We start from the raw sequence: 26,605 nt of genomic DNA on the forward strand, positions 1-26,605 counted from the left end.
TATTTTTCACCCCAATTATATTAAATCAGGGAACAGATGTGGGCATTTTTGAAACCAACAAATAGGATTGTGAATACATTCTATATCTTTAACGTTATGAAAGGAATGCTAATTTCTTCTGAATAGGTTGTGTTATTTGTGCACCATGAGTAATAGATCTTAATATGCAGATGTTGTCATTACAAATTTAATTCACCCACTTGCCTCTCCTTATAACTGAATCCCAAATGCATTGTGCGTTAATTTCAGAGGAAATGGCAAGATATGTACTGTTGACATGAACACATTCTCAGATGGTTAATATATGAATGATTGATGTGGCTGCAATAATTACTGAAAAGATCAGTTTAAACTGTTTTAAAATCCCATATTGTAGAATCAAATGTATGGAGTGAGTCAACATAACCAGGGCAAAAAAGAAAAGCAATTATTGCATTCAATCTCACTGCTAATCCATATTTCATATTTTTGAATGATTTTGTATTTATTTCAGTTTAGACACCACTCAGCTCCAACTGACTGTGGGTAGCTTGGCTTTTTTGCATATCTTCCTTTCTCCATCTAGCATAACAATGAAATTAAATACTGGGAAGCAGGCAAGGGCAAACCACTTCTGAAAAACCTGGCCAAGAAAATTGCAGGAACTAGTTCAGGAGCCACCAGGAATCAAAGTAACAATAAACCTGATGAAGGCATTACCAACACCAACACAGTCGTCGTCGTCATCATCATCATCAGTGTAGAAATTACAATAAACCAGTCAACACATGACAAATAAGAAACAGTGCAATTCTGGGTGCAGATATGGGACAACCCAAAGAAATACAACAAAATGCATCTTAGATACAGATAAAAAGAAGTTGAAAGAATGTGTAATAACTAGAAAAATGGTGAAGAAAGGGGCAAGATCAAGAACTGGTCAACAGCAGGTGAAGATGAACTGCATCTGATTGGTCTCCACCCACTCATTGCTACAAGATACTGCAAGGAGGGGAAACTGATGATAGGTTAACATCTGGCAAAACCTACTTGATAATGAGAGATCCAATAAAAGAGGCAGCACCAGGCAGCTACAGGCCAATTTCCTGCTTACCAGCAACTTTCAAACTGCTAACTGGTGTGGTAGCTGATGCAGTCCAACATCATCTAGTTGAAAACTTGGGAAGAAAGGAAACTGCCCAATCAGCAGATGAACAAAAGTCAGTTCCTAATTGACAAGATGATTCTGGAAAGTGCAAGAGAAGGAAGACCAACTTGAATGTAGCTTGGATTGATTACAACAGGGGTGTCAAATTTGCAATGTCATGTGACATGTTACAACGTATCACGATTTTTTTACCATTGCAATGCGGTGGGTGCAGTTTCGGTATGATGCATCCTGGATTACAAGAAAGCATTTGATTCTGTGCCACATGATTGGATAATCAAGTACCGAAAAATAACAGGAATCAGGAGAAACATGCTGGGTATCCTTCAAGCTGACAACATCAAATACACTGAAATCAAGAAGATTAATAGGGAATACATCACAAAAGTGAAGGTCTAAAAGTATGGAGAACTTTGCTATCTCACCATTAAGATGTTATTTAAATAATGACTCCTTTGAATAAAGTAAAAATCAGCTTTGTTTATCAGAATCTAGGTGCTATGCACCTTATTCCAGATTGCATATAAATATCTCCATAAGGATTTTGCAACACAACCACTGACAGCCACAGTTTTAAATAACTTTTTCAGTGAAATAATTTTTTTGCATAGTTCATAAGCAAGAAGCAAACCGATAAATCGTGGGGTTGCTATAGAAAATATTCTGTTCCTTCTCCTCTGCTAAGCACTTGGAAACGTTCAGTCAGAAAAGAGGAAACATTCATCAAATATCACAATCTGTTCCATTCATTTCAAAGAAGATTTACCAAAGCAGAAGGTGTGTGTAGAAGATTACCAGAACTGTTGTTGGCATCAGAGTGAACGAGAGAAAAATCGGTCTTTGAAAATTCCATTTTATCTCATTGAGACCGATAGAACTTTGATAAAACAATGTGTTGTAGGGGTAACATGGCAGAGACATGTACTGTCATTCTACCAGGAATCTCCAACCTGTCTCATCTCATCCATCTCTCTATCTATAATGATTGGGTATTAAAATTGTCACTCAAATATGGTCACATTGGGAGTTTATCTGGACGAAGAATGGAACTAAGGAGAGCCAGATGTGGGCAGGTGAGGATGAAGGGATGAATTTCAGGTTCCCTAACTCAGACTCTTAACTTTAATAAACCCTCCATCCTCTAATGATCATTTGCTTGTTCTGACATTAATTCAATGTTAATATGTTTGTATATAGCTATGTCATATATTTGTGTATAGATATATATTCACATATAAATATATTTTACAGTATAAATGACTAAGAATAACTTTTTGATATGTATTAAGAGAATCTCTAACAAAGTTATCCTGAAATGTAATAACATTAAGGGAATTTGTTTTTCATCTATTTTTCATTGATATTTACATTCTGAACAATTTTTATTGCATATATATTTTTATTGCTCTAAGTAATATTTCCTGAACCTAACAGCTCAGCTGCCACCTGTGGCAAACTGTTATTGTTGTAAGGATTTTTTTCCTTTCCTTCAAAATTAAAGTGTCATCCTTTTAACTCATCTCTAAAGCATCTATTTTTTTTTTACTGTTGGATTTTCTGATTTGAACATTATTTGTTATTCATTTATGTATATGTATATGTATATATGAAGTAACATAACTAGGTGGAGTATGAGGAATAGCATATTCACAACTAATGCAGGGAAGATATAGAATAGTACAGTCACAGTATAGAATAACAAGTCACAGTCAAAATGAAGTAGATTAGCAGAAGGAAGAGAGAAATCATGTTGATGGAGAATATAAATTGTGAAAGAGATATAATGGTAGTCCTGCAGTTTTCTCAAAGCTGCTATCTGACCGTTAGATCTAGGAACCTTCATTTGGTTTAAATTTATAGCTGAGGTTCTCAGAAATTGCTTTTTAACATGCATGGAAGGAGAACGTACACAACGTACAACCAAGCTTTCATTGTGCTATACAGCTTTAAGAAATATATTTGTTTTTCTTCTTCTATAAATTCAGTAATGTCTTATAACTCAGATCAGTGCCAAGAACAATACAATGCTGAGGAACTGAATTAAATTAATGTTATTAAAGCCAAAGACCAGTAGCTTAAAATAGTTCTAAAAATTGTTTCTGCAGAAAAAAACAGGAAATCCATTATTAGAACACTGACTTTAAAACCTCAAAATGGCTTAGTTTAATATATTATTTTATTTATTTATCTAACTTATATAAAGATACAGGTGGCACTTACTGCAAGAAATTAATTCCTTTCTAAGGTTTATTGTGCAAGTTGTACTGAAATTATTTATCCTGAAAGTTTCAATGAAAGTTCATTTTATAGATTGAAATATTTCAATGTAATAGCATATTTGTATCAATACATTAGTATGAATAACTTCTAATATTAATAACTGACATATAGTACAAAACTGGGGACAATAAAAGGGTTCCACAGGGAATAGTGTAACAATCTCACACTCTTGAATAATGAGTTCCGTTACTATTGACATCTGATATGCAAATTTAGGTTATTCATAGGATGGTGTCTTAAAGCATCAGACTCCATATGTTTTGATTCTTGACTTGAAATCTTGTAACTTTGGATCTGAAGCAGCTGATGGCTCTTCTACAATACTTGGACCTTGGATTTCATTTGAACATTCTTGTGCCTGTTTTGGATTTGGAATTCTCTCAACACAAGCTTGCTGGAGGTTTGGAGACTTGATTTGTCTAGTGTGTTTGTGTGTGTGCATTTGAATTTATATCTGTTTGCTTCAAACACTTTTCAGTAAAATTTGCAATCACCTGTCTGTGTTTTTATGGGTATGTGGCTAAAGACAGGACAGATAACGATTTTCAGAAATTGCTTTGAAGTCCTGAATCTCTTTGATTTAAAAAAAAACCCAGAGGAATTATGGAATGAACTTAAAGAAGTTGTTAAAGGTGAACATTACTGCCAAAGGTAAAGAAACAGATTAAAGCAAATTGGATGTCAAACAAACCATGGGAATTGCCCAGAAGAGAAGAGAATCCAAACCCAAGAAACATCTCAGGAAGGAACTTAACAAAGATTTTCAGAATGCTGCTACAATTGGACACAATATTGCCCAGCATCTGCAAAAGCACTGAAGATACAGTAGAATCAAACATGGAAAAATAATGAGAACCTTCCAAAATATCTCTGAATTCAGGAGTTTCAAACTTTGAAAATATATGTTAAAGAATGCCAATGGACAGGTAATAGCTGATTCAAAGAAGACCAAACAAAAATGAAAGGAGTATGTTGAAATAATAAACAGTAGAAATGTTAATATCCAAGATATCTTAGCGGATATTATACAACCTTTTAGTACTAGAAGATGAAGTTAGATCAGCACTCTGGTCAGTATCAAGTTAGACCAGTGGCCGCCTAACCTTTTGGGCACTAGGGACCGGTTCCATGGAGAAAGATTTTTCCATGGACCGGAGGGGGCGTGGTTTCGTGTGCTGCCTACATCCTGTGGATGGGGCTTTGTTTGTTTGCATGGCCCAGTTGCTGGCATGCCACAAACTGTGCCAGTTCCCGGACCAGTAGTCCTCAGTTAGAGGACTACAAGGTTTGATAGAATATATGGCAAGCAAAGGAAGAAGTAAAGGTTGTAACCAAACTGTGCCAGCAAGTCTGGAGAACAACTTAGTGGAACAGGTTGGAAAAGATCAGTCAACATTCTGATACCCAAAAATGGAGTCTTAACAAAGTATGCAAACTATTGTACAGTATTCTTATTTTTGTATCTGAGCAAAATAATGCCTAATACTACTCAACAAAGATTATAGCTCTACATGGAAAAAATAGCCAGATGTTCCAGCTGGCTTTTAAAAAGACCGAGCAACACAAGACATTATTTCTGATGCAGGCTAGAAAATACAGCATGCCAAAGAATATTAAAAAGCTGTCATTATGTGCTTCATTGATTATAAAAAGGCCTATGACTGTGTTGATCATGTCAAACTGAGGAATGTGCTTATGAAAATGGGAATCCGAGAACATCTCATTATCATGAGAGCTCTATAAACAGTTCGAAAAGCTGTAGTACGCACAGAATATGACAAAACAGACTGGTTCCATGTTAGCAAAAGAGTGTGATAAGGCTGCATACTTTCTCATTTATTCATTCTGTATGCTTAATTTATATTAAGACAAGCTAGATTGGAAGAAGTTGAATATGGCTTTAAATCAGAGGAAGAAGCATCAATAATTTGCATCATGCTAATAACACTAGAGGTAGTCCTCTACCTCATTTGCTGTTATGACAGTGATGAAAAAGTAACTTTATAACTAAAGAAAGGAAAGCTGAAGTAACAGCATAAGCACAGTTGTGGCTTCACTTTACAACTAAGTTACCAGTCCCAGTAGTGGTCATTAAATGAGGACTGCCTGTACTCTAATAGCTAAAAATGCAAAGGATCTGAAAGTTTTAGTAATAAAAGTTAAGGAGTACAGTCTAGGATTAAATACAAAGAAGATCAAAGTAATAACAACATTTGCAGCAACTGGTTTTAAAATCGACAGTGAAGATACTGAAGTGGTACCTTCTGCCTTTTAGGACCAACCATCAATATTAAAGGAGTAAACAGTCAAGAAATATTGACAGACTAGCAGAAATGAAAGTCTTGGAAAAGATATTCAGATGTCATAATGTGTCCATATTTACAAAGATCAGAACTGTGCAGACAATACTATCCCCTATGACACTCAGTAGAAGTGGAAAATTAGATCTTGCAGAAGCAGAATAGAAAGAGTATTGACATTTTTGAGATTTGAAAACTCCTGAAAATACTATGAATAGCCAAGAAACAAATTAATGGATCATTGAACAGATCAACCCAGACAAGACAGAAATCACCAGGCTCAAATTATCCAATTATGGACACATTATGCGAAGACCCAGTTCTCTGGAGAAGGTTGGGAAAGGTGGAAAGGAAAGAGAAGAGAATACTGGAAGAACTGAAGGATCAGGTTGAGGACAGATCACCATGGAGAAAATCTATGTAGTTGCTAAGAGTTGAATCTGACTTGATAGCACATCGATCAATATTCTGAAGAAGTTTCTTCTTCTTGTTGTTGTTACTACTGTATTATTGGACTCTTACACTTCAGACTCCAAGAACCATAAGTGATAACATGAAACATTCCAATATATCAAGCATGACTTTTTCATCAACTGCTGTTTCCTTTTGTTTTTTTTAAAAAGCTTTTAGCTTCTAGATTCAGGTCCTCTTTGTACAAATTACAAATTGAAGTCAAAGAAGTTTGACTTCAAAATACCATTATGGGCTATACCTCGGCATGCCATAGAAGGTATAAGGAAAGGGGTAAATATGGACAAGGTCTCTTACGTACAGTTATTAAGATGGGATGGCCAAGACTGGCAGTTAAAATCTTTGGAAGAATTAACACATGAAAACTTAACTTATTCATGGTTCCAATATAGACAAATAGTGGATAGATGGAAGATGGATTGTAAAATGGGCTGGCTTAGAGAAGATGAAATTTTTTTAAAACAAGTAAGAGATCAAAGGCCAACCCATATTAAGAGAGTTTATGGGGTTTTAGTGGAATTAGATTCAGAACTTGAACTAGTTAAAGATTGTATGATTAAATGGGCACAGAATATTGGTGAAACGATTTCAATGGATACTTGGGAACTTATTTGGATAAGAAATGTTAAATTCACACAAGCGCAAAATTTAAGAGAGAATTTTTATAAGATGTTTTATAGATGGCACCTTGACCCAAAGAAAATGTCCATTATGTACCCTAATCTACAGCCGAAATGCTGGAGATGTGGATATTTGGATGCTACCTATTACCATATTTGGTGGACGTGTAAGCATATAAAAGCTTTTTGGATTAAGATATGGTGGAATATTCAAAGAATTTTTAAAAGGAGGGTAAAATTTACTCCGCAATTATTTTTACTAGGTATTGTTATTGACTGTGATGCTAAGGAGGTTATATTGATGTTAAATTTGATTACAGCCGCTAGGTTGTTAATAGGACAATATTGGAAGAAGGAATCTTTGCCTACTTTACAAGAATGGTTTCATAAAGTTTCGTATTTGGCAGAAATGGCAAAGATTTCGGCTTTCTTAAAGGAGCAATCTCAAGAAAAATTTTTTGCGGTATGGGAAAAATGGATAAATTTTATACAACATAATTTGGATATGGAAAAATATTATTTAGCCTTTTTATAATTTGTAATGATTGTTTTTTCTTTCTTTCTTTCTTCTTTTTCTTTTTTATATATATACATTTTTTATGTATTATTATTCATATATTTTTTTTTTATATATATATATATGCTTTATTCTTCGTCTACTTTCTTCTTTCTTCTTTCTCTCTCTCTTTTCTCTTTTTATTTTTTTTTTTTTTCTTTTTTAGTATATATTATTCATTTTAAAGTTTATGTTATCTATATTATTATTATATATATTATTATTGTGATTTTTATTATTATTATTAATTATTTTATAAATTGCAAATGTTATTTTTAAAATATTTGTTAAATAATCCTATATTCAGTTCTGGGAAGTCGGGGGGGGGTGGGGTGGTTGGGGAGGGGGGGTGGATTTTTATTTGTAAAACTTTTGAAAAATTTCAATAAAAAAAAAAAAAAATATTCTGAAGAAGTTTCTTCTTCTTGTTGTTGTTACTACTGTATTATTGGACTCTTACACTTCAGACTCCAAGAACCATAAGTGATAACATGAAACATTCCAATATATCAAGCATGACTTTTTCATCAACTGCTGTTTCCTTTTGTTTTTTTTAAAAAGCTTTTAGCTTCTAGATTCAGGTCCTCTTTGTACAAATTATGTGCTATCCTCTTGACAATGATTTTTACAACCACCACTTCACATTCATTTTTGCATCTTGACTGGAAGCCACTGGCTAGATTTGGGCAGTATGATTTTGCTGAATTAATGATGATTTTGCTGATCTTCAAAAGCATGAAAATATAAGTAAAGTTTTATGAACCGTTTCCTCTTCCTTAAATGGAAATTGTCCAACTGAGGTCAGTCCTATGCTCACAGAATTAGCTCTTAGTGTGTTTTTAACTGAAATTTTAATTTTAATAAGATACATTGCATCAGACACCTTTTGTCCACGTGGGTGGAACAGCTACGTGCAGCTTTAATGTTCTGTTTCTTTAACCTGGAAGCATGTAGTATTCACCAGCAGCATGAGCCTATTAGCAAGCTTCAGTGTTGGAAGCTTCAGCCATAAAAAATAATGAGTATAATTCATTCACTCCATCTGCAGTTTTGCATCTATTCATAACCTCTTCATTGAAGACAAAAAAAAATGCTTCAGCTCATTACAATTTTTATAGTTCAAAAGTAATTTCATTGATAAGGTCTGTGTAACCATCATAATGTGTCTACCTACACATGTATGACTCACCAATTCTTTTCATTATTCTAACTCTTTAAAAACAAAACTGTCTAGAATTTTTGAACAGTTTTTTTTTTCTTTACCTCACTTGCTCTCTCTTCTTAACATCGGGATACTTCCTTTTCATCTAAGATTTGGTCTAATGTTCAGATCTGCTGTTATTTGGCTTATAGATACTCCTTGCTTAACGACCATTTGTTGAGTGACTATTGGGAGTTATGACAGCACTGAACAAATATAGTTAGGGCTCGTTCTGCAAGTTATGGCTGTTGCAGCACCCCCTTCCCCCACGGTCCCAGGATTTGGGTACACCCGCATTTAGGACAGCTAGGTGGGCTTCAAGTCCCTCCATCCTCCTATCTCCCCCATCTCTGTCCCTTTGGGACACCCCACTGCCCAGCACTCTGCGTCCTCACCACCCTAAGCAGTGTCTGAACCAGTACAGTGCCCCTTCGGCTTTGATGTCCCAAGGAAAATGTGGACAGCGCTCAACTGTATTTGAAACAACCATACCAAGTGCCAGTATTGGAAATATAAATGTAAGCTGGTTGATAAACCACAAACTTTACATCATATTGCGACAGAATGCTGCATCAGAAGTTTCCCTGAATCCCTGCATGAAACATCTTGAGGGCACTGCTGCCCAATGGCTAAACAATCTAGATATCCGGCCATAGGTTCAGCCACCCCAGTAACTGCTCATACATAATTTAATTGCATTCATAATTTTATTCATCACTTGTGATGTGTGTTTTTAAAATGGTTCACTGCTCTGATATTTTAAATTTTAATACACATTTTATATACTGTTTTTGTGACCTTTTATGCATTAAGTCTGTATTCTGTTATGCCATACAAAATAACAACAACAACAATAATAAGTCCTACTTGTGAGGCTTTCAGCAGTGACCTTGTGAAGAGCCAGGCGTGGTGCAGATCATCAGCAGTCAGAGGAAGAAGATGGCAAAGGTCAGCTGAGGGCATCAGGAAGTGGCAGAGGTGACAGAGTACAGAGCAGTGGGACTGCAAGGTGGAAGAAAGGGTAGCGGAGGAAAAGGCAGTAGAGTTCAGGGAGATCAAAATGGCAGAGGTGGGAGGGAGATCATTGAATGGGAGGAGTTTGAAGTACAACGGGAGGAGAAGTATGAGATCCTTGTCTAACAGTGACGTGGTCCTGGCCTAATCATCACAACCAGGACTAACAAAACTGCCATTGCTAAGTTGTGCAACTACAGCATATTTCATCTAATGACTAGATTACTTAGGAACAAAAATTCTGGATCCAATTAGGGTAATTAAGTGAGTACTGCCTGTATTTGTAATTATGTTTGCCAGCTCTTATATCAGCTAGCTTCAGTATTTATTTGTTTCACTATTCCTGAAAACTTAGAATTCAAATTTCATTAACAATAAAATATTAGCAATTACAGTTTACAAATGCTTGATTTAACAGAATGCTTAATTTTTGAAGAAGAGGAATGGTGTTACTGATCTTTACTTAATGACCGACTTCATTCTGTTGCAGGTATTGATAGAGCAGTTAATCACATATGGAACAGTCTATTGCTAATTAATTTCAAAGGTGTCATCAGGGTGGAACTTTTAGCAGTTCAGCAAAATAATCTGGAGAACACCAAAGAAAACAAGGATGGGCTACAGTATCATATTTTGAAATACACGTAGTCTTCAACTACTGAGAAACATTCATTAAAAGTTACAGCAGAATTCAAAAAAAGTGATTTTTGACAGTCCTCACACTTACGACTGTTGTAGCATCCCCACGGTCATGTGATCAGAATTTGGGCACTTGGCAACTGGGATGTAGTTATGATGCTTGTAGCCTCCCAGAGTCATGGGATTGCCATTTGCTACCTCCCCAACCAGCCAGCTTCTGACAAAAAAGAAAGTTAATGGGGAAACGATTCACTTAACAAACAAATGATTCACTTAACTACAGGGTCTGCCACTCCCTTCTCCTACATCTATCTGCCTTCTCTTAACTCCATCACTAGTTTTCTTTGTTCGTTCGGCTAAGTCCGGGGTTGGCAACTTTGGCTCTTTTATGACTCGTGGACTTCAACTCCCAGAATTCCTGAGCCAGCATGGCTGGCTCAGGAATTCTGGGAGTTGAAGTCCAGGAGTCATAAAAGAACCAAGGTTGCTTACCCCTGAAGTAAACAAGCTAAGGCTTCTGCTAAAACTGTTGATATTTTTCAGTTTGACTTTTCTCTAATACTAGAGTTTTAAGTTGTGTTGTGCTTCGGAGGACGGGCTTTCAAATCACCAGTGAGATTAAAACTAGAAGAATGAAATTGCAAATTAGAAATGTATCTGGTACACTGATTGTGGAAAGTACATTTATCTTTTGCACATAAAAAAGTTTCCAACATTTTTTAAATCATTCTCTCTCTTGCAGAAAAGCCATACGGCGCTATAAAGTTGTTGCATAAATAGGAAATTAAGAACTGGCATTTGATAATTATAGGCCTATGACTAACAGTAATAAGGTATGGCCTGCTATTTTAATTACAGGTGTGTGGTAATTATCAATATATGTATTGAATTATTTGACTGTTCCTTTTTGCTAGTTTCTAACTAGAATATTTTGAAAATCAATATGACATTTTTAATAGGTAAAATCTGTTAAAGAACAGTTATTAATATATCGATGCCAACTTTTCACAAAAATAAATATATTGTTTTATATATTTGTGAGGGGAAGTAGACCAGAAAATCATGTGGTGGGTGACTAATTTTGGAAAAAAATTGCATACCAACTAAAAAAATAGTTCATGCCTGATTTTATATAACATTTTGTATTCCCTTTTAGCTACTGTTGTCTATAAGAAGTTATAAATGGTGAACATATGGTTTCAGATTTAGAAAAAAAATAGGAAGTAAAAATGAACCACATATTATCTATAGATGATTCTGAATAGAATTTCCATTTAAAGTAACACATTGAGGTGGTCACAAACTGCTCTGAACCGGAAATTCATTCAGACATTCTAGAATTATATGTAGCCACCAAATCCTTACAAAACTTTATTGCCAAACTGTAGGAAGGAAAAGAGTACTAAATAAGAAATAAGAGCCGAGGTGGCTCAGCAGTTAGAGTGCAGTACTGCAGGCCACTTTAGCTGACTGTGTTCAGCAGGTCAGCGGTTCAAATCTCACCGGCTCAAGGTTGACTCAGCCTTCCATCCTTCCGAGGTAGGTAAAATGAGGACCCAGATTGTTGGGGGCAATGTAAATATATATATATATACATTGCTTACTGGTGTACACCGCTTAGAGAGTGCTTGCACTTAAAGCGGTATATAAGTCTCATAAATAAATAAATAAATAAATAAATAAATAAATAAGTAAGTTGGGAATAGTCCTACTAGCCGCATGTAATCTAATTTAATGTATAGACATAAAGTCATTATTATTATTTCGGCTCCACCAAATTCTTGCAGTGAAATTCTTAGTCCTAAAGAGTTTCCATTCTCTCTATATAGAAAGGAGAGGCTAAGCATTTGAACATTTTATGGATAGGTATTTCTTAAATCACTTTTACAAATGTACTAGATTTTAACTTATTTAATTACCAACCAGCATGGCTAATGACTATGCCAACTAGGACACTATAAGTCCATTCAACCTAAAAGTATCTAATTGGAAAAGTATAATTTTAGATTCTGATTGTTCCCTGCTGAAAAATGACTAAAGGATATGAGATCAAAGAACTGCAATGAATTAATTCAGTTGGAAAAATGTGTTGTCTCCCTGTGTTAGGGATTTAGCACCAGAAAATGTGAAAACAGTTAACTTATTTGTTAAGAAACCAAGCCTAGCTTAGTGTTGAATTGGAGGCAAGCAAGTAAAATATAGCTATAAAATATCTTTAATAATAAAAATAATTATTAAACTGGTATTAGTCTTTGAACTTACAAATACTGAAACAAATTTTAGAGAAATAGTCTTATCTGACATAATTAAAATCTGCTCAATTATATCTGAGATTTAATTTGAGGACTATCTGTACTAAAAGTATATTAATTTGTATTGAAGGACCTGCAGTGATTGACAGGAGTTTTCCAAGCAGAATTTAAGTCTTAATTTTAATGTTTAAAGCTCCAAATGTCACGTTTTTCTGATTTAGGCTAAACAATAAATATCAGATCAATATTCTGAGTTTGGAATATTTGGTTTGCATTTCAATAGCTTATCCCTCCCCCTCCAAAGTCAGGACAAAACATATTAAATTATTTCCAAGCCTGAAAAAAAATTTGTCTGTTTTGAACATTGTAAGAATCCTGAATCCTGGGATTGGCTTGCTGTTTTCTTAGTTCTGATTGGCTGATTTGTGTGTTGGTTCCTTTGGCAGGTTGACATTGACATTAATAGCTGCTAAGGGCTTTCTGTTGCAGGCTGCTTGCAAAATGCAGTGCATTGCTGCACTGTGTATAAGCTGGGCTTTTGGGGGGGGGACGGGGGGGAAGCAGAGTGGTAGTCAGCCCAGTATCATAACATAAAAATTATATTACAAGAAAGTCACTTTAGAGCTGACAGCCAAGGAAAAAAATATTTTAGTAGTTATTCATGGGCTTTATTGAAGTAAAATAATTTGCTTGTTGCTATTATTCCTTGTGGATTTTCTGTAACTTGCTGAATAAAAATACGATTAATCATTTCATTCTTTCTGGTGGGTATATTATTATTATATTCTATTTTTTTAAAAAAATCTTGGGCAACATATTACTGACCAGAATTATCAGAAATACTCAGCATTGACTATCATTTTACTTATTTATGTGATACTAGGACAAAAAAAAAATGAAGGAAAACATTTGTTTTGAGATCCTGTGGTTTTGTTTGGTACAGGAGACCTGAAGGCAGTACAAGAAGCAACAGATGGAAACTAATCAAGGAGAGAAGCAACCTAAAACTAAGGAGAAATTTCCTGACTGCTAGAACAATTAATCAGTGGAACAACCTGCCTCCAGAAGTTGTAAATGCTCCAACACTGGAAGTTTTAAGAAGAGACTGGACAGCCATTTGTCTGAAATGGTATAGGGTTTCCTGCCTGAGCAGGGAGTTGGACTAGAAGATCTCCAAGTTCCCTTCCAACTCTATTATTGTTATTGTTATTGTTACTTGCTTATGCCTTCAAGACATTTGTATTACAATTGTAAATTATTTAATAAAACCAAAATTGGAGACAAATAAAATACCAAATTTTAATGAAGATATTATCATGTCAGCTGTGCCATCATACAGTGATATAAGTCATCCCATATTAGTGATTTCCTCTTATCAGTCTTTTACAGAAATCTGTCTCAAAAACTGTCATGAAAAAAACAGTTTGATTACATCAGTTGGCTACATTCCCACAAACTCTCATTGCTGTCTTGTCAGAGGCAGTAATCTGATGGGTTAAAGGTGTTTCTTCAGTTCTTGCTATATTTTCACAAGGTACTTGACCATTAGAAGGAGCTGAGGTGTGATGACTAAACATTGATTTTGTAAATGGCATTATCTAATTAATAGTGTGTATGTCTTCATTAAAATCACTTCTGAGTAACTGAGTAAGTAAACTGACTTAAAAATAGGCGACACATTTCTGACTTGGAATAACAAGGTAAATTGTAACAAACTGAATAACTTTCCTTGAATCTCTGATTTTCTGGTTCATCCATAGAATAATATGGGCATATTATACATAAACAATCTGGATATATTATACACAAATATAATAGTAATAAGGATTAGTTTGTATGCCTGAGGTTTATAGGACACTCATATATGAGGGATAGGATACATTATATAATATTCCCTCCCTCCCTCCCTCCCTCCCTCTCTTTAGTGGGAATGCCCAATGTTACATAATTTCATGATTTTTTAAATAGAAAGGTTTTTTAAAATCTATTATTGTTGTCCAGGCTTAACAATACAGCTTGTCTGTGCTCATCTGAGAACAAAATGATAAACAATAAAAATATTATAGAAACAGTCTTGATTTGTCTTCTATTTTACATTATCTTATTAAAAAGGAAAATAAGATTGCAGAGACATAACTTATTTGTACTTTGTTGAGAATGTGTTGTCCATACAATCTTTCACATCAAAACATTCAGAGACAACTTTACACATACACACATACAAACACACGTGTGGGTGGATGATAAAAGATAATAAGAGTTTTATAAAAAGAGAAAGACAGAGAGGAATAACTAGTCCATATTGTACTAATTTAATTTAAAATATATGAGATATATATACGACGGGTATTTTATTGTAAACTATTGGGTTTAGGATGCATTTATATTCTCTTTCAGACAGGCAGTTCAGTGTAGTGATTAAGGCAGTAGGCTAGAATCCAGGAGACTGTGAGTTCTAGTCCTACCTTAAGCACCAAGCCAGTTGGGTGTCCTTGGGCCAGTCACTTGTTCTCAGACCTAAGAAGAAGACAGTGGTAAAGTACTTGTCAAGAAAACTTCAGGGACATGTCTATATGAGAATCAAACATTATTGAACAGAACATAAAAAAACCTTTTTTCATAGTGAACCTGAAAATACATATATACCATACCATACCATACCATACCATACCATACCATACACCATACACATTTTAAGAAATTAATCTCTTTGCTTTCCCACATGGTTATACTGACTAGAAATTCTGGAGATATAGTTCTGATACATCTGAATGCAATCAGTCTTTATACAAGGCAAAGTTTAGCAGTCTTTTTTTTTGTAGGTGCCAGTTTCTGCCAAGACTGCCTTAGGTATTCAGCCATTTTTTTGCTCCCTCTCACTTCTTTTTTAAAATAGTTTTAATGTTAAAAAATATGTAGGAAGGCAACATAATGTACAGCAAATACCACCTTCAATTATAATTGTATTTCTTAAACAGTAATTAAAATCCTCATCTGATGTTCTGAGAGATTAAAAATGATGGATGACTGCAATTTGACAATTATTTTGTTGTGAATTATGCTCACATTCCAAAAAAAAAAAAAAAACTAAGCTGAGCTGGAATGGATGGATAAATTCTAAAAACTAGAAGAAATGGTGAATATCCACTTGCTCTGTGGTTAATAGTTGTTTTAAAATAGCTTTGTTTACATATACCTTTGAAATCACATAGTGCTATTACTTAAATCTCTAACATTATTCACACAATCTATATGTATTTCCTCAGTAAATTTAATTTAGAAAACATTCTAGTCTTATTTATTTCTTGCTTTATTGCAAATTGTTACCTATAATTTTTGAAAAAATAAGCAACAGTAATGTGGTCTTTACCACTACCTATAATTATTTCAGCTCATAGAATGTTATAATAGTTTGTATAGTATAATATGTAAAATATATACTAATATATATACAATAATATAAAATGATATTACATTATTTTATTTTTTTAATATACCATATAATAATTATCCTATTATGTTTTTTATTTTCATGGACATATTTTTTGTTTGTGTAACTAACAGAGTTAACTTTAGAAACATAATCACGAGAAGTTGAAATTGACTGATTGATTGAACCTTTTTTTTTGTACACGACAGCGGAGGCCTAAAGCAAAAAGGTTTTATAAAACCCAGCTGAAGGCCTAGGACTGGGGCGACGGTATGCGTGCCCACAGAGAGGGTTCTGTGTGCCGCCTATGGCACCCGTGCCATAGGTTTGCCACCACTGGAATATGATATGGATGCACAGACAAAATGGCTTCTGTGTTTTTTTTTCACATTTACAATTCACAGTCTCCTGCTTTCTAGTCTGGTACCTTAATCACTAGACCAGGGGTAGGCAACCTTGGCTTCAGCGTTGGGACTGGAAGTCCACAAGTCATAAAAGAGCCAAGGTTGCCTACCCCTGCAGTAGACCATGTAGCTATCTTACAGAAATGGAGGCAGACATTTGCTTCAAATTTTGTTGAAGCAAACTTGAAGAAAAAAATATGTAAAAAACAGTCAGGTTTTGATGCAGGTTAAAAATGTCAACTTATTACGTGTATAGGAAACAAAAGTGAATATAAAACATTGACAGTGTTTGTAAGCAAAAGCATTACATGGTCAATTTCTACAAAAGATTGATGAGAAAGTAGATAAAAATAAAACCTGGCAATGGCTTATAATTGAAACATTAAAAAAAAGAAAAAGAAACTGAAGGCTGGATTTTGGCTGCTCAAATGCAAGCTCTTCAAACTAATACAATCAAAGTCAAAACTGAAAAATCATCAGATGATTCAAAGTGCAGATTGTGCAAAGAAGCAGAAGAAACAGTTGATCATATACTCATACAATAAAATCACACAAACTGATTATAACCAACAACATAACACAATCATGATTCACTAGACCACATGTAAAAATTTGCATATGTCAGTAATGAAAAATTGATGGGAATAACTTAAAAAATTAGTAAAGGAGGAGGTTAAAATATTGTCAGATTTCCAAATACAGACTGATAAACCAAGAGATATAATTGTGACTGAAAAGAAGAAAGTGTGATAATTGATGTGGCAATATCAGGAGATAGTAGAATAGAAGACAAAGAATTGGAGAAGATGAGAAAGTATCAAGATTTGAAAACCAAAACTGAAAGATTATGGCATAAACTGAATGTGATCATCCCAGTGATTCTTAGCACATGGGGTGACATGTTAAAGAATCTGGGATGGCACTTAGAAAAATCTGTGCATTGGCAACATTTCCATCTATCAATTGCAAAACTATATTGATACATTACATCATCCTAGGATCTGGAGAAGAACTTGAGGCACATGAAGGACTACACCAGCTAAAGAAAGGAAATTGCAACTTCACATTGTTGTAAACAGATAATAATGATGTGTGTCCAATCATAATAATAATTTATTGATTAGCCCTTAGGCCATATAAGAATATAAAATACAGAACAATATGTTATCACATGATATATGCCAATTGAAGTGATGGTTGATGCTGCTATCTGAGTTTTCTGCTCTAATGGGCCATTTAAGGTGGTGGTGGTGGGGATGCTAGAATGTTGGATGACAGCTTGTCTAAACATTCTCAAACTTTATATCAAGCTTATCTGTGTTGTTTTAAATTGACATCAAACATGAATTCTGAAAGTTATTTTTTAAAACCTGTCAACCTATAGTCTCAGATCTTAACATGAACATTTTGTATTTTTCCCCAATAGGTCTACAAGATCAAGATTTTGTTGATTTCTCATCTATGTGAAGCAAAACACTTACCATTATGTTTAGCACTAAAAGGTCAGTTAATTGTTATCTCTTTATTTTTGCTCTGTTTTTTTTATTTCCTAAATCCATTGGACAATATAGAATTATGAAACAAAATATAAATATGATGTGAGAAGATACATATGAATCATGTGTACTTGTTCCTGATTGCTAAAATAAGGCTATGCATGAACATTTTGCAACAATGTTCTTGGGGGGGGGGGAATGGATGAACATATGTTTGTTGAGTTTCAGAATAAATTGGGTGGTTTGGATATTCTGTCTTTAATAGCAAATTCATGTTCTACATAGACTTGCTCCCAGATTATGTACCTTCATTCCGAAATTCCATAGTATCTGCTAGGAAATAATGTGTAGAGCCTAATTATCAAACAACTGCCTCTCATCTCATTTCATGTTAGAAATAAGCAATAAGCATAAGCAAATCCTTCAGATTTCCCTCTCCTCTCCTCCTTCTACTTCTCTCTTTGTCCCCCCATTTATGTCTAGGCTAACCTTCACGTCCCACTTGCTATGTAATGAAGATTTATTTATTCAACTTATATGGCCACCTCACTTGCAAAACAACTCTGGACAGCTTACAAACATTAAAAATAATAGTAAAAATATAAGCATATTAAAAGTAGTTTGGCAGTTGAGGACACCAATCAATGTATTACAATAACCTTAGAGACAGATTCACTCAAGACTCTGGCCTGATGCCCAAAAGGACAGCCAGGTTGTCAGTGTAAAAAATCTATAAGGCAAGGATCATTCAATTTTCAAGGGGAAAACTGTACCACAGGGCTGTTGTTGTGATGGTACACCTACTGGGTCTTATCAGATGGTATTGCTTGATAGAAAGCATTTGGAGCCTGCCAATGTTATTGGATATGGTGGGACTAGTGGAACTAATGGGAGAGAGACGGTCCTACAAATAACTTTACCAGCTCCATTAAGAGCCTTAGAATTAATAATAATAACATTGAATTGACCTGGAACCTTCCTGGAAGCCAATGCAATTTGGAGAACAATAGTGAAAAATGAACATATTAAGGCATACCCATAACTACCTGTACCACTGATTTTTGAGACAGTTGCTGCTTCATAATGGTCTTCAAAGGAATTGCAGATATAGCCTACATATACTAGGAACCCCTGGAAAGAGTAACTCATTGCCTGATCACCACATAACTGGACTACTAAAATGTATTGTACATGGAAAATTGCTTTTGAAGATGACTTGGAAGCTGCAGTACAATTGATTCAGAATGCAACACTCAGAGTACTAACAAGATAAATCTATTGCAGTTACACTTATTTGCCTTGCTGGTTATCAGGGGGCTTCCAAGCCCAATTCAGAATGCTAGTTATTATCTCTATAATTCCATATGGTGTGATGCTGGGTTAAATAGGAAATTTCCTAACTTAAATTCTGCCTGCCCTTTGGTGGCCCCTTAGATCTCAATCCCAGGAACTGAAGGCAGGCATTCTTTGTAATGGACTGCATATTATGAAACATCGACTTTGAAGATCTATTTGTCCCTGTTCCTTTTAATGTTTTGTAAGGTTCTAGAACCTATCTTGCTGTTTAAACCTGTCTGATTCATTGCAGACAACCATTTGAAATGGTTGCAGGATCCTGATTAGCTAAAGTTTCCAGTGGTTTTTAAATATTACATATACCACTTAGATATTTTAGATTGGGCTAGGTATATAAATATTAAATGTGAGTATTCAAGCTTTCTAGAATTAAGAGCTATTGCACACTGCCTCTAAACTTGCTATTTAATATATACTAAAACTAACAGCTCTGGCTACAAAAGTGGATGTTGATGGCTCAAAATAATAAATGCAGCCTCTTGTGTCCTGTAGCCTACCTGAAAAAGTAAAACAGGCCATGCCAGTTAAATACCTAAGTGAGAAACCATTAGGGAATCTCAGGGTTGTGGACCAGACTGCAAAATACAACAAAACAAGGCAATGGGGAAATTGTTCCTTATTGTTGCAAAGAAAACCACATGGATATTTCCATAAGGTCATCAGGAGCTGTACTCAGGCTATTTAATGTAATAAACTATAGATTATCCCCATAGCATATATTCAACTCTATTGTATGGCTGGACAGAATGAAATACTTTAACCTTATATTTTTATTCATCTTTAAAATATGATACTTTCCATATAATGCAGCACAGCAGTAGAGGATGATGAAGTGATATCTGTGCAGTGGGTAAATTTCTTTCTCCCTTTCTTTTAAACATAAATTACAAATATACAATAATGGGACAAAATTGGAGAGAAAATCACTAGTTTCAAGGACAACAACAGAGTCAGGTTACTGTCCATAACCTTTACTCTAAACTGCCAACTTCCATTGCATTCTAAGCAGTTCATTTTAGAAAAAAAAAAGTGCTTCATTTTTTTTTTAAAATCAGTATCAGCAAAGAGTGGAAATTATAGAAGGTGGGCAGAAGTGAGCAGGCAACCGAAAGAGCTTTATTGATTCGGTTCATGGAAGAACCTGCATATATTCTGTTTATTGGGAGACGAGAATTTAATTGAGAGTTCTTTTGTTAACAAACAGAGATAAAACTTTAACGACAGTTCTTGAATCTTTATGCTGAGGTAGAGTGTTACTTTAACAGAAAAAAAATTGAATTATTCAGGAAAGACAATTAAAATATGGTTTTGCTCTCATAGGAAATTTCGAAGACACAACTTGCGATGTAAACAAGTTCTATATAACAAATCACCACTGTGTGATTTCAATAGTAAATAATGTCTTGCCAGATAAAGACAAAGCTATTAGAATATTAGCTACCGTACTTGAGCCCTCTGATTCCTTCCTTGCTCTGAATGATCAGACTAGGTCGGAATAAGGAGGAGGAATTAATGGGAAAATCTTCAGTCTTGTACAAAAATGATGCTATTTATTACGCAGGCTCAAAATTTGAGGGAAAATTTTTATAAAATGTTTTATAGATGGCATCTGGACTCTAAAAAGTTGTCTTGTATGTACCCGAACCTGCAACCTAAATGTTGGAGATGTGGTTGCTTGGATGCAACCTATTTTCATGTTTGGTGGACTTGTAAAAATATTAAAGCCTTTTGGATTATGATTTGGTGGAACATTGAAAAGGTTTTTAAAAGGAAGATTAAGTTTACTCCCCAGTTATTTCTTTTGGTATTTTTGTGGATTTTGATGCTAAAGAAACTATTTTAACGTTGAATTTAATAACAGCAGCAAGATAATTGGTGGGTCAATATTGGAAGAAAGATTCTCTGCCTTCTTTAGAAGAATGGGTATTTAAGGTTTCTAATTTAGCAGAAATGGCTAAAATTTCTGCTTATTTAAAGGACCATTCACAAGAGAGATATGTTATTGTATGGAGAAGATGGATAGAATATGTTCAGAAGAAATATGGAACTACAAAGTTTCATTTATTTTATGAGTAATGGATTTGTTTATAAAATTATGATGTTAATGTTTGAAGAGAGTTAAGGGTTAGTATGATTTTGGTTATTGTATAATTAGTAAACTTAAATAGATTATGTTTAATATGTTTGTATAACCCTGTACTTGGCTCTGGGAAGTCGGGGTGGGGGGTGGGGGGAGGAGGGGAGGATGGGTTGGAGGTTAAATAGCTCAGATAGGTAGAAACAATTTTATTGTATATAATATTGATGTTTTAATTTGGAGAGAGGAATTGCTCTGGCATTTCCCCTGGACCACACCCAGAGTGAGAAGATATGAGGAAGGGGAGAAGTAAGTAGGAAGGTTGAGGAGAAGGAGGAGAGGGGGAGAGTGAGGAAGAAGAGGGAAAGAGGGAAGTGAGAGAAGAGGTTAGAGGGTGGATGCGGTGTGGGGGGAAATGGGTGAGCAATACCGAAAGTTGTATGTATAAATTTATTTTACTCTTTATCTGAAGTATTTTTTATGAATGTAATGTAAAATTAAAAATAAAAAAAAATTACCAAAAAAATGATGCTATTTTATTATTTTATCTTTATGCTAACTTAGGCAAATTAGTTAACTAGTAATTATTATCAAACATTTAATTTTAGCAAGCAGTTTTTATCTTTTAAATATTTTTGATTACTCATTGATCAAACTGGACTGCAGGATGGGAAAAATAAAGAAGAGACAATATGTACTTCCTGGACCACAGACCTCATTCAGTTTTTCAGAACAGTTGAAAATGGACAAATACATAGAAAATAAGAAGTAATTTGAGGCTTGTATTCTTGTTAAACAAATAGGATCTCCTGGAGTGGGATTTATAAGTAAAGACTGAAAGTCATCCATTTTTAGAAATTTTCTGTACACTGAAGGAGAAATCTGATAGCAACAGAACACTTCCTCTGAGACTTCTGCTGTCTGTTCAGCAGCTTCACTGCAGGATGAGAATGATATGGATCTAAAAATGGATATTGTAACAAACTTTATAACCATATAGAATTTATTGACAGCGTAAACAGTAATCTCAATATTCAAGTTGGTGATCGCAATTAAAAAACCAAGATGGACTCTCTAAAAGAAAGTTTCATAAACTGTATCAAAAGCTAACAAAACAAAAACAACAAGAGACTGCCAGGGCATGTATCCCTTGTGCAAACTCTACTAATTGTATTCAACAAACAGTATTGGAGAAGAAAAAGATGGTCTTGTGTCAGGGAGAGCTTAATGTCAAGTATGGAAAAAGGAGAGGGGAGTAAACAGAAATTGTTATTTGTATTTGAGTCAGGCTACCCTACAAATATCTAACAGAAGAGTGAATAGAGAACGCTTGGACTTAAAAAAAGCAATTGCCTGGTCCTTGAACTGGCTTCATATGATTCTTTACTATGAAAAGTATCTATTAGATCTACTGAAAATGAAATGGTTACCATCCAGAAGAGTAACCACTTATAGCTTCAAATATGTTGTTAAAAAAAACCTCATCTTGAGCAACTTCTTAATATTTCCAATATTTATGTTAGTACAGAGAAAATTACTCTGCTCTTAGTTTAGTGTGCTCATGAGAATACTATTTTTTCCAGTCTTAAGTGTAATAAATTAAACTGAGATAAACTCAAGGACGCTCTACCAGTGATGCCCTTGAGAAGATATGATTTGCAATATCTATAAAAAGAGAGTGCATTGATGAGTCTCTAGAAGCAAGGCTAATTGACTCTTTTGGTGCCTTGCCAGTCTGAGCAAGTGGACATCCTAAAGTGACTGGTAACTCTGGTAACAATGTCCTGAATGGTCAAATCACTAATCAATTTGCTCTTCCTACCTGACTAGGACTGTTGCAATGAATCTGAGAAGCAAAGTACCAGGATTGCTGTCATGACTTTGGAGAACCCAGATACACAGATAATTAATGAAAAGTCCCTAGGGTTGACCTTAATTCTCACAGTCTGCACTTGAAAAAGTGGTGCAACAGTTAGCTTTTCAGTGCATAAATATGCAGAAATGAAGATCCTTTTTGTCTCAATTAGATCAAGGCTTCTCATTTGTCTTAAGATTTCAACTTGTATGCCCTAGCAAACATCAGTGAATTAGTAGTAGAAGGACAAGATGAGCTAAAGATAAAGATCAAGCTACTACAAGGAGGAATACTTTTTTTTTGCCATTTAGCAAAGACTTATGGGCAAAAGCCCAGCTGTGGATCTTGTACTCCTCCCTAAATTGCCCACTAGTCTATTATTACCTCAATTAAAGTTGACTTTAATGATTGCCCACCTTGACACTCAATCTGTTATTACCTCCTTGAAGGCCGATTCTAATGATAAAAAAGAATACAATATCCCTTCCTCCTGCTCGTATCCAGGAAGTGTTGTTTTGCCAATGTCTTCTGCCATTCTTCCCATGGAATATCACTGGATGGAACGCAGGTCCAAAGACTTTGGTTTTATGAAATGTTATCAAGATGGTACACATTTATTTCAGAAAACCTAGTCAGCTTGCTTTTTGATGGATACAAGTTCTTTTCTCTGCTAGCATTGTCCAGAACAAGAGGAGGCACAATGGTGTGAGGTTCTCCATGTCCAGAGTACAATTAAGCTATGATTTAAAATCATTGCTAGATCAGTGTTTCTCAGCCTTAAGGTGTGTGGAATTTAATTCCCAGAATTCTGCTAGCTAAAGTCCACACTTCTTAAAATGTTGGGGGGGGGGAGGTGAAATTCACACATCTTAAAGTTGCCAAGGTTGATGAGATACAGTGTGCTAGACCTATTGGAGTTTTATGCAATGTTGTGAAATAATGTCATGCTATTATTGCTTAATGTATACATACCACCTTTGTGAAATCAACCCCAAATTAACATCTTGTGTGCCAAATAAGAAGCTTAGTCAAGCAATTTCATATTTGTTTACCCCTTTCCTGGTATTTTTAATGCCAGAATGGGATCAAATTATAAAGTACTCTTTGCTAAGTTCCATCAATATACTTCTGATATAGGTGCACTTTCTTCTTTATATACCTAGCATTAAGAGCATGTAATAGGGAACTATAAGGACTGTTTTTATTACCGTATAAATATTTAGTAAGCTAAATTTATATCCACTGGACAGATCTATTAGTAATAATTTTCTTGTTTTTTTGTAAAACCCTCACAAGAATTAATTAATTAATAATTAATCCTATGATTAATGAAGGAATTGACCCTTTTTTACAAAAAAAATAATTTAGGAAGCTAATCATATAGTTAGCATTTTTCTAGCGTCAGAGCAGTAAGAGAATTTGATCAATTCTTTTTAGAAACAATCTTTACTATCTATATGGCCTAGTCCAGGCTAGGTAAATCCTTTGTGAAAAAGAGACACTAACTGAGTAACTTCTGAGAAAACTCCACAGATTTTTCCTTATAATAGTTGAACTTATATCTTACAGAATTATATTAATTTTATTTAGCTACTTTAGCCACCGTTATGTGTTTTGATACCAGACCAAAAGAAAAAAGAAAAAAAACTGAAAGTAAGGCTTATCCCCTTCAACCCTGGTTTGATTCTGGCTGCTTTGAACCAAGAATGAATTGGTTAAGCTATTTAAATTACATAATGAAGATCCAGCTTCACAGTTCATCCAGGATTTCTTTTTTCTTGCTATAAAAAAACCAGTGCAAATACCTACTACAAGTTGAATTTTCTAGGACCTGCTGGCAACAATTAATAATATCACAAGCTAGGAATCTAATTGCTTTTAGATTCTGTTGCTTTTAGGAAATAGGAGAAAGGGTGCCTGATGGCTTTTTCATTCAATTTCTAGGCCCCTTTCTCCTATTTCCTAAAAGAAACAGTATGGAAAAGTCATTTGGGGCCAATACATTCTCAATCCCCATCACAGGTTCTGAAAAACAACAGCAGATTGCTAAACAACTTAAGCACAATAAAGACCCAGGAAGTAATTTCTGCTGAAGTCCTTTATAATAATTTGGAATCATGGACTATTATATTTATTTATACTGATTATACTGTACAAATACTAAAGGATTTAGGTATTACACTTCCCATTTATAAAATGGACGTCGAAGACAACCAACTACTAGCCCTTCATCTTAAGCATAAGTAAGTTTACATAATAAACTCCCCAATTGTATTAATTCAGAACATATTTTAGCAGATGAACAGGCAGTTCCTAGAGCTGAATTCTCTGTTTTTGATTATTCCCTTATATTGCAACATATGGCTGAAAAATATTCATCTGACCCAGGTGCTGCATTATGCATTGTATTTATTGACCTCAGATCTATATGATATTATTTCCGGATCAAAGTTTTAGGAAAACTCATAAACACTACAGTAGAAAAAGGGCTACTTCTGCTACATTCATGAGAATGTTTGGTGCCTAAATGCCTGGATGATATATATAGCAAGTCAGAAATTTTAAATATCTGGACATGGTCATTCAGAAACTCTACTAAACACAATACCAATTATATAATTCAAAATATAGAAAAGACCAGTGGCAGTTGTATAATGCTTCCACTTTGCCAGAGGGAAAAAGCATATCACAGCAGTAAAACTTTATTTGGCTAAAAGTACACATGTCAATTTTGCTTCGTCCTTAGTTGATACCTTGCAGTTCCTTTGTTCTTCTGGAGCGGATTCAAATCCAAATATTAAGGACTATATTTCAAGTGGCTCCACGTAGTAACAAACAGGGGAGCTTAGTCTGACTATAGTAAAGTAGAAACGGGATCTAGATTTACATTGTTGACTACTTGTTAAACTTACTGTTTTGCATAAAGTCTAGCATTCTAATTCAGCACAGACAATTACAAATAAAGAGGGGAAAAGATATCCCTGAAAAAAAAAAAACTTGCAACACTATGGGTTCTCAAGAGAATCCATTCTAATGAAGGGAGCCTGATTCATTGCCCTCAAGCAGCACACTAGAAGTTTAGAAGCCCTGTTGGGTCAACCTGTCTTATTTCCTAACAATCCAACTCCAATTAGGTTTTAAAAATGTATAAATAAAGGCAACCCATGGAAAATTCTTAGCAGTAGTTGACTGGAGATGACAAATTTTCTGTTTCTGATTGACGTGGAGTTGGCTTGGAGAACATATAATAAGTGGGATTATAAGTTGGCTTCCTCAGGAGAATCCAACTCTTGAAATAAAATCCAAATTTGAAGGACTTACTTATTTGAATATGTGTATTACATAGAACTATAAGATAATTTGCATTGGGGATAAAGATAGATGCTTACATAGTTAGATGGGCCTGCTGCTGATGGTTTGTTTTCCTGCAGCATTGTGAGACAGAGTTGAGCTGAGCTCACGGTGATTATGTGAAACATAATTCTGTAGTTTTCTTGGTCCCAGTAA

At 34.6% G+C, this 26,605-nt stretch overlaps 1 protein-coding gene across 3 annotated transcripts in view; it reads left to right on the forward strand.

Moving 5' to 3' along the window:
• The window catches only part of OXR1 (oxidation resistance 1), a 217,036-nt gene that overhangs the window by 11,146 nt on the left and 179,285 nt on the right, over nt 1–26,605 (forward strand). For all 3 annotated transcript variants that reach the window (XM_039328780.1, XM_039328778.1, XM_039328779.1), the window contains exon 2: nt 17,741–17,816. In XM_039328780.1, the coding sequence (XP_039184714.1) occupies nt 17,800–17,816 (17 nt within the window). In that variant the 5' untranslated portion in view covers nt 17,741–17,799. The remainder of the gene's footprint in view (nt 1–17,740; nt 17,817–26,605) is intronic.

Source organism: Crotalus tigris, unplaced genomic scaffold (assembly GCF_016545835.1).
Source record: "Crotalus tigris isolate CLP2741 ecotype Arizona unplaced genomic scaffold, ASM1654583v1 scf7180000024384.25900115:4084858, whole genome shotgun sequence".
In the NCBI taxonomy this organism is placed as follows: domain Eukaryota; kingdom Metazoa; phylum Chordata; class Lepidosauria; order Squamata; family Viperidae; genus Crotalus; species Crotalus tigris.